We start from the raw sequence: 13641 nt of genomic DNA, 5'->3' as shown, positions 1-13641 counted from the left end.
TCGCGGTGCTCCTCTCGCGAGGAAAATTTAACCCGGAGCAAAACCTCCTTACCTTGCAATTTTACGACGCCGCGCGTGATAGTTGCAACGAAAGACCCGCGCTGTTGCCTGTTCGAGCGGTGCAAGTTTTTAGGGCGACGCCGCGCGCATCGATTCGACGATGTATTTACTCGGGGAATGAATTCGGCGGGGGAGAACGGAACCTTTTCTTTTTCGAGACGTGGGAACGCGAGTCGCCCGGAACGTGCTATCGCGGGGACGTTCTACGACCACTTTCGGGGATATTGCTCTCTTCCTTCGTGGCCGTACATAATTCGTCAACGGAATTGTCCGACCCAGGTCGTCAACGGTCCGACCATCGTTCCTCCCACGGAGATGGAAACGGAGATCTAGGCTCCCACTCTCCCTTTCGTGAATTCGAGCGCGAGATACACTTTCCACCCCTTCCATATCGGTTCCCTCTCGGAACGCTCTCAGAGCCGGCTGTAATATGATACAAACTCTCGAGGAAAGAGTTCGAAGTGCTCCACTCGAGCCTGAACGGGAGGAAAATAAAAGCCGGGGAGTAATTGGGAGGAAAATCTCGAGTGTCTTCGGATACGTTCAAGCCCGAGAAATATCGTCGGAAGATGGCCACGTTGGATGCGAGCTACGAAATATAAGTCGACGGATATCCAAGTATGTATGTATATGTATGCCAGCGGCTTGCACGTGGAATTGTCTGAGAACTGTAATTTTTATCATCCTGTCGTTCTTTATTGTTTTATTTTGCTTATTTTTCTATGGAATAATATTTTCATTTTGTTTATCTTCGAATAAGAAAAGAGCGAATACGATAAATGTAAAGTTGATTATTCTTGAAAACTAACCAAAGGCACAGCAATTGGTCACGCTGCATTTCAATATTTGTAGATGAAATTTTATGACATTGACATCTCTTTAACATTGTTATTAAAAAGCAGTAAAAAAAGCTGTAAAATGCAGATACCAAATAGAAAATTCTTTCTTTAATCACTTTAATGCATTGAAAATAACATATTGATATTTGTTCGATTGGATTATTTTATCGTAAGGTGAATATAAAAAGTATTTAGAAAGAATTTACCTATTGTTGCTAAGTACGGTGCACTTTCTAGTCCCTCCACTTGCCATAACTACGAGCATGAAGTGATGCTCTTTAATCTTCGTTTTTTTTTTGCACTGAAAACAGAACAAAATTATTTAATATCGCGTTGGTCTATGAAATGTGAATAATCACACATTCGTAAATATATTAATAAATAAATATATTAGCACAAATTTATAAACTAACTTTGCAGTCCAAAAACTTTAAAAAGTCTAAAGTTATAAAATATTGAAAACGCGTGGTTTCGTCGTTTCGAAGTTATAAAATATTGAAAATGCTCGTGATATTTCACAAAATCTATTGTACAATATGCAAACAAAGTTTTCAAAGAATCTGCAAGTGAATTAAAACGCGACCACGCTGCAACAAAATCCAAAATATCCAGCAACGCGGATGTACAATAAAACTGCCGACACTGTCAAAAATGCACTGCTGCGTTAACGGACCGTGTATGAATAAAATGGTCAGCTGGTGAACTACATAAAACTGCAGCATAAAAAATGTATGCTTGGTTAGCTTTTACAGCGCCGTCGTCGGCCATAAAAATACAATATGACGGTGTTTCGAAAGTTAGATTCTTCCGGAAGCGCTGCGACTCGTAAGTATAGCACTTAAGCGAGCCCTTTCTGCATCATCGTGGTCGCGTTACGAGGTCGTTTAAAATCGAATAATGCATAAATCGCGAGTGAAACCGCAGCATCGAATTAATTATATCAACGAATATTTATTTAAATCGCTTCTGATCGTCCAAATCAAAATATATAATTCAATTAATAACAATATAATATTGTATGTTTGCAAAAACGTCTAATTGTATCCCTTAAAGTTAGAAGAGAAGGTACTTAGAATTGGTTCCGTATTTTCTATGTACCGTTTATTTAAAAAGAAACATTTTATTTTTGCACATAAAATCGTTACTGCCATGAAAAGAAAAAGCGATGCGATTAACAAAATAACCTTTGTAAAAAAGGAAGTAAGAATACTCGATTCCTGCTAACAGGTCTTCTTAAAATAAGGATGATTCTCGGCAATTTTTTTGTGTAACGTAAAACATTGTCGAAACTCTCCGTTATAAAGGTTTATTCGAGGCACCCATCTTAAATTATCGACGAACAACGATGATAAGACAACTTCACGGATCTCCCAATGGCCAGACAAAAACTCCCATAAGATGCAACGTGTGTACGGATCCAGAGTCGGCGATATTCGTACGGTTTTTCCGCGGGAACGATCGACGGTAGCAATTTATCACTGCAATTTTCCAGGCGAGCACGAATAGGGGTGGTTTCATCCCCTCTCCGAACGAGGACTCGGCTCGGATCCGCGCGCTCCGGGGAAACTAGGTCAGGACCTTCCCTTCGAGCTCCGATTCTCGAAAGTGAGATGCACGAAATTCGCCGGCTCGCGACACCCCCGCGCCCCCCTCCTTTTTTTGCATCCTTACCTTTTGTAACGAGCCACAATGGGGAACAATACGGGCAGGCCGAAGGAGAATGAGAACGGTTGTTTGCTTTGGGGGGAAAATATGGATGCCATCCTCTTAGTCTTTCGCTCCGTTGCACCCACCTACCCTCCCCGGGTCTCCCCGAGCCCCCCTGAACCCCACCGACACCCACAACGCCGCCACCCCCTTTCCGCGTTTCACCTCTTTTCAAGGGACGCGCGCCGCGCCGCGCCGCGCCGCGGCGTGTCTCTCGGCGAGTTGCGAACGATAAATGTTTACCTCAAGTTTCCGGAGAGGCGGAGCACGGGCGCGTGATAAATGCATCTCATTCCGCTACTCGTCCGTCAAACCCGATGAAAAACATCCTGTTTTCCAAGGGAAAACGCAGCCGCTCCCCAGGCGACGCGTCAACGACCCCTGTCACGCATGAAAATCGCGTTTATCCGGCGCTCCTCGCCCGGAAACCGGGAAAAACCGTTGCCAGTCGATAGCACCGCCGCCGATCGAATTCATCTTCATTAATTCATCTTTACCCACGGTCTCATTAGATCTTATTTATAGAGGAAGTTGCGCCGTGTTTCCCGGCTGTCATTTGTTCTCATTAGCGGCGCGCCGCGGATGTGAAATCGGTCGAACTGCACGGCCGTACAATGTTCTTACTTAACTGTTTTATTACCCGACAGTCGATACTGTGTTCGGAAATGCCAATTTATCGGCCCACGGGGAATGAAAGAGCTAAAGAAAATTGTACTTGTACCGGGATATACAGAGTGTCCTAAAAATATCTCGCGATACAGTGTTATTTTATAACTTCGAGGTTCCTAAGATCATTCGAAGCAACTTTCTCCTTAGCGTAAATACGATCCGCGGCTTTGTTTGCGAATTATTAAAGAAAAACAGTGACCAATGAGAGGCGAGCTCGGCTGACGCGAGGCGGTCCAGTCAACGAGCGCGCGAAGCCCAGTTCCGCTCATCGGCCGTCTCGCGCCAGCTGATCTCGTCTCTCATTGGTCTCCGTTTTTCTTTAATAACTCGCAAACGAAGCCGCGGATCGCATTTTCGCTAAGGAGAAAGTTACTCCAAATAAACCCAGGAACCTCCCATTTCCGTTTTGCGAGACATACGAGTAGATTTCGAGACTTCGTTCTCTCTTTAATTACTTTAAGAAATCGGAAATGGCGGATTGGTAATTGTCGGTTATTTAAATTTTGCTTCTGTTTCAAACAACTACTTATTTTCGTCATAACTGCATAAAATCCTCAGTCTATACGCGAGTTAACAAATTCGATTATTATTATAATTCTATGGTGATTGCTTGATTGAAACAAAAACGGCTGTAACTTTGGAATACAGTGAAATACATTTTATCGTTTTCGGGCATCCCCTATCCATTTGCGAATTAGATCTCCGGTGTTACGACACCTTCTGCACGTTACGAGGCATTCGACGTGTGACAGCCGGCATCCGCTGATCGGTAGAAAAAGAAGCTCGAAAACGACAAAGCCAGAAACGTGTCCGCACTTCGATGGACATTTCCCCGCCGAAAAACAATTTCAATGGCCCTCCAGCAACGAACTGACAAACGTTACCTTTATTTGCGCCGAACGAGCGTCATTCGCGCGCCGCTTAACGGGCCACCAGCGAAGTTCTTTGAGTCCGGCAGGCGTGAAGCGGCGTATAATTTAAATTCCGACGTCGCGACGGGTCGGGTCGCGTCGCTGCGAAAGGAAGCTCGAATTTTTGCGCGAGCCGGCCCTCTCGAGGATCCGCGCGAAGCGGCGAGGAATTTGCCTTTATTCCCGCAGCTCGATGGGATTCGTATCGAGGACGCTCGCAATCCCGCCGATTAAACCAAATATTTGTGCTCGGGCCTTCTTGCAAGGAGAACGCTGCCGGCCGGCCCGGAAAGATCCATTGAGACGCGACGAACGGATAATCCGGGATTACCCTATCCCAGAGTAGACCGATCTCTTCCGATTATCAATTAATTAAGCCAGCCTTTCCCTTCGTCCGCTCGAGAGCCGCTTAATTAATTGCCGATTCAGGCTCGCCGACGCACCCTGCTGCAATTAAATTCGTAATCGCGCAAGGATATCCACGGGAGAGTGGACCGCGACGCGACGCTGCCAGGAAAGATGGATCTTCTTGCCCGGGGACCGTAATAGGAACTTCGATTCTCATTATCGAAGCTTAGACGCGAGATGCGGTCGAGAGTTAAGGCGGAAACCAATACTCGTTCGGGAACGCCAAAGTTTATGCGAGTATGACCGAGTCTACAATGCACATGGTTGGATCAATGTCCGATATCCAATTAATTTCTTTTTCGGGCTTTGCGGGACACTTCAAAATTTAGAAGGATTTATGGTTATAGAAATAGTGTTTTTATTCCTATATGAAACATCCTGCTTGGTTTTATGCAAAAAGCTGATTTTCATCCCATTTCCACGGAAATATATTATATTTTGCGAAATTTTAAACTTTTCATATCTCGAATCTTAATAATACGGAATACCTAGATGCTAAAATAATACGTGATACAACAACAAAAATTTAATTTAATTAATTTAAAAATGCTGTTGCATTATTTTCAACTTATTAATGTTATTAAGGAATAAATAAATAATAAATAAGGAATAAATATCTATACAGTTCCTATATATTGTTATTTGTGCAGAGGATTTTTATTTTGCAGGGAAATCCACAGTTTAATAATAAATTGTGAAACTTAGAGAGAGAGAGAGAGAGAAAGAGAGAGGTATAAACTAATAACTAAAATGTGAAAATATCTTCTCGAAATTACAACCTCCAAGATAGCGATACAAACAGGAAGATTTGTTAGAGATATTTTTTTCGAAATTGCAGCTAGATTTATCGCAGTTGATAATTCCATATTTGACAGTCTATAAACTAAGCGTTAGTTGAAGGACGCTGGTCATACAATTAGATGCGATAACGACTCGAACAAACTCTGGCTCCGTCAGTATTTGACTACGGAAGAAACTTTGCCTACCACTCCAACAACGTGAACATTGTTTAACTTTATACGGGCCACTTGTATTTCCGCGGTAGCCTCTGTTTAATTAATCGAGGTCTTATCGGAGATAATGCCTCGAGGAAGCGGAGGGCTTTTTTTGAAGGAGAACGAAGACGAATGCGTTTAATTACGGGGAGATTTCGCCGAACAGTGGGCAGAATTTACCGTCGGCATTAGGGCAATATTCATTGTCCCGGAACGGTAAACAATCGGCACGATTGACGATTTAGATGGAAAAAAGCCGTTCGATCCTTCTAGTAGTCAGCAGCCTCCGAGAAAACTTGGTGAATACGAAAGTCCGTTATTACACCTAATGGATAAACAGTAAGTTAATATCATTCGAGAAAATCAACGTTACCAGCAGACTCGCTTCTCGAAAAAGACCTGCTATCATCAAAATCAAATTTGCGAAGCGTAACAGCTGCGTGGAAGTTAGCTGACCCACCATTTTCTAACTGTTTAACGATACACTCGAGATGGGAGGGGGAGGAGGGGGATTAAAACCGAGCGGGCCGCGGTTGAGCGTGACGGTATCGAGAGGCCCATCACTTTTTAACGAGGTTGGCCCCCCATAAATCAGAATGGCGGTCGGTGGAAGGGATTTATCGCGGAACTTTTAAAGAAAGCTTAGCGGGCACGCGTGGATAAGGGTGCGCCAACAGTGATCCAGCGATACGGTGCGGTGCGGTGGTGGGAATCGCAGCTACGTTAGTGGGGATTCAGGTGACAGAGACGGAAAATGGTCCAGGAGGAAGGGTCGTTACAGGAGGGGCTGTAGGGTGGTTATGACGCTGGTGTAACCTTGGCAACTCTGCATCCCCCTTTCTCGTGGCCGACGCCGTTCTCTCTCTCGCCCTTTCCCTCTCTTTCTCCTCGTCGTCCTCCCTCCTCGGCCGTCCTCCCGGTTTCTCTCGCTCTTTTTCCCTCTCTTTCTCTGGTTCTCACTTCTCTCTCTGCTTCTGTTACTCTTTCTCTTCCCCCCCTCTCTCTCTCCGTTTCTCTTCCTGTTTCTTCCACTCTCTTTCTCTTTCCGTTTCTCTCACTTTCTCTCTGTTTCTGCCATTCTCCCTTTCTCACTTTCTCTCTGCTTCTGTCATTCTCCCTTTCTCACTTTCTCTCTGCTTCTGTCATTCTCCCTTTCTCACTTCATCTCTCACTGCTCTCTCTTCCTCACTCTCTCTCTCACTGCCCGCGAACTCACAGGTCCTCTTCCCTCACGCGTCGTCGTCCTCCCTTTTCTCGCCCCTTTAAGAGCTTCACTCCAGTTTCCTGTCTCCTTTTCATTCAGCCACCCCGATTCGCCTACTCGGCTGCAAATTTCTGCTCGTTCTTTCTCCGGACGAGCACATTGACGGAGAACCCGCGCCGTGCCGTGCCGTACCGCTCCCCTCCGCCACGCAACCCCACCCACGCCTACAAATGGAGCAAAAGTGGAGCGTGTTCCTATTCGAATGCACGCTCGTTTCGCACTACTACGCTCCGCATCCCCCTCTATCGTCATCGACAGCTCTCCGTCCGACAATCCCGCTACCCCCGATGTTTTTCCATAGCTCATTTGTCTTTCATCTCCACGGCCCACCACCTCTGCCGCTCCTCGGATCGTCTTTTCAGCCGCCGCGGAACCTGGAACCGGTGGAACGAAGTTCGAATGAAGTCTTGTCATCTTCGAGCGAATCCTCGCTCTTTCTGGCATTGCCGTGATTGCAACTCGTGCTGGCGACTCTTTACGTAGATCACAATTATCGTAGGTTTGTTTTATCTGTGTCTCTTATCTGTGACACTTGCCTGTGTCTCAATTATTTGTAAATTATGATAGAATGACGGATAAAAGTAGGGTGAATTTTAAAGAAGTTCACGAACTTGTTCGTTTACCGGTAGACTGGATTTTGTGCACTTTTTGCAAAAGAATGGCCAGAAAGGACATTTAACGAAACCAGTAACGAAATTTAAAAGATTGAGAAACATTGCCACACTGTTTTCGATTTAATAAATATACCGAAACAGAAATCTATTCGGATTCAACTTGTTGCAATGGGGACAAGGAATTTTCATTTTTTTTTGTACAAAGATTCGCAGGATAATTATCAGCATTTAATACCTTTTTAATTGTAAACAATAGTCTTACAGGTTCTCAAAAATAGTCGATCGAAATAAAGGTACTCTATGACCGTTTCGAATCGATATTATCACGCTGTTCGCGGGAGACGCTTACACGCGTCATTTGCATACTGTTTGTAGAGAGCGGGAGACGCTTAAAGCGCGTTGTACGGTAAAAATTAGGCGCCAGCCGTTGCGAGACACGTAGTAGGTACTAAGTACCCGGCGATCCGTGGAATTAGGGTCGGGTTTACCGAACGACTAAATTCCCACGAAATTCGCCCGCTGCACGCTCAAGTCCTCCGGCGGAACATGCCCGCAGTCAATGCGTCATAATAATTTTCAAGTCCGGGTGGCCAAGTTCCATTAGTTGAGACAACGTCGACGCAGTAAACGCAACAGGAGACTACTGGCACGATCACCGATATCCCCCGGAATGTCCTAAAAGACCCTTTGTTCCGAAAGAGACCTCTTCTGAGCAGCTCCGAAACCGCGTCTGCCGGGTCTAATGACCCCTAAACGGTCCCGGGCGAGAGTCCCTCGCCCTCCCCATGAAATAGTCAACAATTATACGATTAGCAGGTCATCGATGCCTGCCGCCAGCATGCGAGAGCGTCATCAGCGGGAAATCGATAGCTGTACGGGAATTATTGCGGTGGAAGACGACACCTTCCATATTCCGGGAGCGTTCCAGTGACGTGGGCTCGGCGCAACCCGGTCGTCGTTGACCATGCGAAATGATGGTACTCCATTGTTCATAGATACCATTATTACCATTACACGGTATCATTATTGACAGACAGATCGGTCCCGCATTCATATTCATGCCGATCCAATAACGGTCGCCTCGGCAACAGAGCTCTTTCCCCGTCTCTCTTCTCCCTCTTTCACCCTCCGTCAGAGAGAAAGAGGAGACCACCACCGCGTGATCGGCCCCGTTCAATCTCTCGTACAATGAAAATCGTGCCTTTTATCCACGAGGCAGCGTTAACGGCATCAATCGCGTCGCCCGGCGCTGATTAAGGACGCGGTTACATATTTACCGTCGACGGTTGCATATTCATGAGACCGGGCACGCTCTCGCGTGTCCTCTTTGCGCCGGAAGGAAAAAAAAAAAAGTAAACGCTGTTCAGCGCTGTTCTACAATGTTTACGAACGGACCCCGGGCGCATTACGAAATAGACGTTCAATCTTCCATGAGAGACCAGTGCCAGGGGAATCGCCCGGAAATCGAACTTGTGGATTGCCGGCCGAGAACTGGGTCAAGATGCGAAAAACCTGGGCAATTTCGAACTTCTCCATGACGAATCACGCGATGCCGAAGAGGTTCCATAAAATCGGAATAGTTCCGCGGTGAAACCGAAACTGAAAAGTTCCAGTTTAACATAATGCTTGCTATTTTCGGTCTCTGATGTAATGGTAAGTTCTTCGCATTCCCTGCAGAGATCTCCGCTTTTTAAAAACAACTCGGTAGTTGCGTTCGGCTAGAAGCACTGACAGTGTTTCACACGATTTAAAGCTTCCTTTAATTTTTTAATACAACAAGAACATTACTATTTTTATGTACTCTACGTATCCTCGTTTACTTCAATGCGTAAAATTGGTCGGAAAAGGGTAGATTTTATTTAGGATAATTTGTGTACTTTAGAGATCCGGTTTGTAAAATTCGCACTGAATTAACAACGCACCAATCTGTAGATATAAATAAACAACGAATTCACAATTTAAAAAAGAAGCAGTAGTTAGAAGTCACGATGAGTAACCTACTTGATTACGAAGGAGAATCGACAGAACAATATACTCTTGGCCGCGTTGTGGTTAAAAATTAATAAAGATTGCCAGACAGAAAAGAAACGTTACTTGTACGTGGAACAAGTGATCACAATTTTAAGCCTTTAAGAAAATGTTAATTGCGAGTGGGTTAGAATCGTAGTGGCACAAGCGACATTTTCGTAAATTTTGTCTTATGTCTTAAAATTTAATCTGTACACGCCAAAATGTTAAAAATACGGATGAAAAAAATGATAAAGTCACTACGAATTAACTTAACTTAAAATTATCTTAACAATATATTTGATCAGTGAACGATGTACATGTTAGTAAACAACAACGCTCCCTCTTTCTCACAATGAAAAAAATGTGACTTACGCCGCTATGATTCTAACCCGCTCACATGTTAATTGCATATCTATATAATTAAAAGAACAGCGTAGATTTCGAAATAGTAATTCCACAGAATATATCAAGTATTTGCAACAATATCTGTACTAGATTTAAAATTATTTACGAGGTTACTATCGCCCCCAGTTACTTTCAACCCCCATCTGCATAAAGATCCTGATGCAGCCTACAAGATGGCTGAGGCAAATGAGCCCGGCCGCAATAATGTCGTCAGTTTCGCGGGCTTATTGCGCCGGCTCCGGCCTCGTGGCGGTTTGCGCGGCACTTAATATCTCGTCCGCCTGTAAGCCGGGGCTCGCAATATTAGGCTCGTTTCTCGTGTTTCGTTTCCGCGGTAATTCCCGTTTCGCTGACACGACGGGAATCGGCCGCATGCCGCGCGGGCATTCCTCCACAGAGATATTTGTCTGCCACCAGCTCGGACGCACTGACCAGGAATTCGTGCCCGCGAACAATCGCGCCCCAGGTCGATACCCGAAGCCCGCGGTAACGAACGCGAACCGCCGACGAGCTGGGACTCGTTACCGCCCAATGAAACTCGATCGGAAAAAATTAGTGGCCATCGATATTCTGACTCCTCCCCGTCCTCGTCCCCTCCTCTGCATTCCGACGCCTGCCGGAAATGCGACGATTGCTTTAATAACAATTAGGAGCGATGCTCCTCGGCCGGGCTGGCCAATGATCATTCCGAGGAAGCGTGCGAGATGCGCAGTTTAATAATTTTATTATAAATTGATGTACCAAAGCTACTTGATGCGGTTTCGTAAAGTATCGGAAAAAGCAGTTACGAAAGTTTTGTGAAATCTGATGAATAGAACATTCGAAAATGACGAAGAAATAAGAAACGAAATTGTTGTTCATTAATGCTCTTCATTGTAAGCAAATAACATTTTCTCAAGGGTAACTAAGGGTGACTAACATTTTCTCAAGGGTTCACTAAGAGGGTGAAAAGAGGGAAGACATTTTTACCTAAATTATATTTCCTACAAGAAACTTAGATAATTTGTATTGTCTAGAAATCTATTGCATAAAGATCTGGAATTTAATCATTACAACTGAGACAATGTAGTAGAATTACTGAACATTTTTACTGTTCCACATTTGCTTCAGTTATCTTCTTCTCTCTATAAACCCTAATGTACACATTGGTAAAATATAAAAACCCAATAATTTCAGAAGACAAATCTAGAAGAAATAGTTTTCTGCTAGTAGATAGTAGAAATACTGCTAGTAGAATTCTGACAAAGGCGTAGCATAGAGTGGTTCTAATAGGTGAAGAACAGCAGATAGGTTGCCTTTGGTATCGGTTCAGAGACCATTGTCTAACAAAAGCCGAGCCCGGGCGTCGGATTACGCGGAACTCGACTTACAGAGAGCGAGGAAGAGAGAAATAGGGAGAGGCAGAGAGAGAGAGAGAGAGAGAGAGAGAAGGAGAGAGAGGGAAGGGGAGAGGAAGAGAGAGGGAAAGGGAGAGGAAGAGAGAGGGAACCGTTGACCGGAACAAACGAGCAGTTTAATTCAATGTCTCAAAAGCTCGTGCGACAGTTTCGTAGTCGAACGGGGTGCTCGGTGTTCGAATCCCTTCGTTGGCCGCCACCCTCTTGGTTCCCGGGGCTTTGTGTGTTTTGACGGGGGTGCTAACTGACCCCGTGGCTTTCAGGGAGCGCGGCGGGATTGGGAGAGGCGGGTTCCGCTCAAGAGCAGAAGAGGGTGGCATTAGGTCGAGGTCACCAGGACGCCGAAGCGATCGATTCAGCCCGCCAGCCAGCGCCAGAGCCTCGGCGGCTTCAACCCTCTGTGCTCCAACCCTCTATGCTCCGACCCGCGCGCCGCGCCGCCGACCCATCTTCCGCGACCTTCTCCTCCGCTGGAAGCTGGAAACCCAAATACCACCGCCATCTCCGATTCCCGCAGCCGACCCCACGATCCTCCGGCTCATTACGCCACTATTTACGTCCCGTTGCATTTAACAAAAAGCTCGGCTGGCCCACAGGGCTCGAACCCGGCGAGGCTCAACACGTGGATGCTCCACATTCGGGGGTCGACTTTGATCAGCTGTTTGCCCGGGGCATCGACGCCCACGAATCGCCGTTCATCCGACAGGAACACGCGTCGATCAATCTCGATCGACTGCGTCGCGAGATCGTCGATACTTAGGGGTAGTGGAGCCATTTACTGTGCGATTACCGGACTGCGGATTTTATGCGGAATTAACATCGAAATATCTTATCCAGGACGATTTATTTTAGCGAACATTGATCTTCGTTCGTTCAGTATTTTCTTAAGCTTTTTCATCAGCTTCGCAGAAAATTCGGTATTAAAAGATTCAAACAATTTTTATGCTATTTCGAGAGCTCTTTTTGCGCCCTTTTGCATGCTTAATTTTAACGAATAAACCGTTCATTGTATTTAGATGAAAAATTTTGACACGTCTTGGTCTGGCTTCTTTGTGACATCTTGCAGCATTATGGGAGCACAGTTTGCAGCGAAATATTCAATACCTCGTGTTTCGAACAGCTTTTTTTAACAAGAAAATTGTGTAATCCTCCGTCAGATGGCACTACCGTACAATTTTCATTATCGTCTGTCTCATGTTCCGTTTCACGTATTTTTGTCGCCCCTGCTCGTCTCCTGTTTCTTTCTCTCTCTCTTTTTTTTTAATTGCAAATGCCCCGGTCATTTTAAACGTCAAACCGCCGGTTTCTACATCCTATATTTTTAGCAGCTTTTTACTCGCGGCCACGCGACGGAAGTGAGATAGTAACGTTCGGTTATGATGCCAGTGCTCACAGTGGATCTTTATTGAACGTATGCGATTCGGACCATGCGAAAAGGTTTTACGCGTTATGACGTGAGTATGGTTGGATTTCCAACGATACCTTGACATGGACACATTTTTCACATAAATCTCTTTGATGAACGTGCTATAAATTGCACGCCTGCAAGTATTATTTGTATGGTCCACTTCTTTTAACTTTATGGTCAGCGTTTGCTGTTGAGACTGTAAAAATTGGTTCGCGTCAATTTAGATTGATTGCAGATTAGTCTGCACCTTGCGTTTAGGTATCCTTAATTAAACGTGACGGCATTTCCGAAAAAATACCGCGTATCAACGTTCAACAATTACGTGAAACATCGCTTAATTGGAATTCTACATTTCCAGGAGGGATTTAGAACGCCAGCATCCACTGACGACGAATCTTACGTTTCTTCAGACTTCGATTTGCTGAAGACGAGGTACAAAATGGTTTGCCACACAATAGAACGAATGCCAATTTCTTCGTGAATTTTCACCAGTCTTAAAAGACAGGATTTTCTGAGATTTCTAGTGATTTTATAAGTGTCGTTCTCACTGTCGTCAGGCATTCGAAAACAAACCCGGGAGCGTGTCATCAGCCTACTGTAAAGTGCACCGGAAGTAATTTGTCGAATCGTCTCGCGGAGCCTGAGAGAACCTTTAATCGGCGTCGCTGTTTCGCGAGCTACGATCACGTCGAAATAAAATTACGTAAGTGATGTAAGTGTTAGCAGTGTCTAAAACATTTATAGCTCATTTTCCAAATAGTCCTATATGCTCCAAACAGTTTTTAAACATCGCGAAAATAACGCAAAAATCACCTGTGCTTATTTTTGCAAGCACATTCAAGTTACGGAAACTATCTAAATTGTTACCAATTTTCTCATTCAAAAACACATATTTAAATTTATCGCAAATCTCATAAAAACACAATTTAAAAATTACTATCCCACTGAGATCGA

The 13641-nt window shown here is 44.8% G+C and overlaps 1 protein-coding gene across 4 annotated transcripts in view; it reads left to right on the top strand.

The window, feature by feature from the left end:
• Positions 1 to 13641, top strand: part of LOC117220794 (uncharacterized) — a 100838-nt gene that overhangs the window by 65899 nt on the left and 21298 nt on the right. For 2 of the 4 annotated variants that reach the window (XM_076524759.1, XM_076524757.1), the window contains exons 1-3: positions 11365 to 12733; positions 13046 to 13119; positions 13245 to 13390. In XM_076524759.1, the coding sequence (XP_076380874.1) occupies positions 12707 to 12733; positions 13046 to 13119; positions 13245 to 13390 (247 nt within the window). In that variant the 5' untranslated portion in view covers positions 11365 to 12706. Of the gene's footprint in view, positions 1 to 11364; positions 12734 to 13045; positions 13120 to 13244; positions 13391 to 13641 lie in introns of those variants that run through there. The other 2 variants (XM_076524753.1, XM_076524755.1) reach the window with 2 other exon arrangements.

This window comes from Megalopta genalis, chromosome 1 (assembly GCF_051020955.1).
Source record: "Megalopta genalis isolate 19385.01 chromosome 1, iyMegGena1_principal, whole genome shotgun sequence".
In the NCBI taxonomy this organism is placed as follows: Eukaryota; Metazoa; Arthropoda; class Insecta; order Hymenoptera; family Halictidae; genus Megalopta; species Megalopta genalis.
Note: the sequence above shows the minus strand (reverse complement) of the source record. Positions and strands in the feature narration are given on the sequence as shown.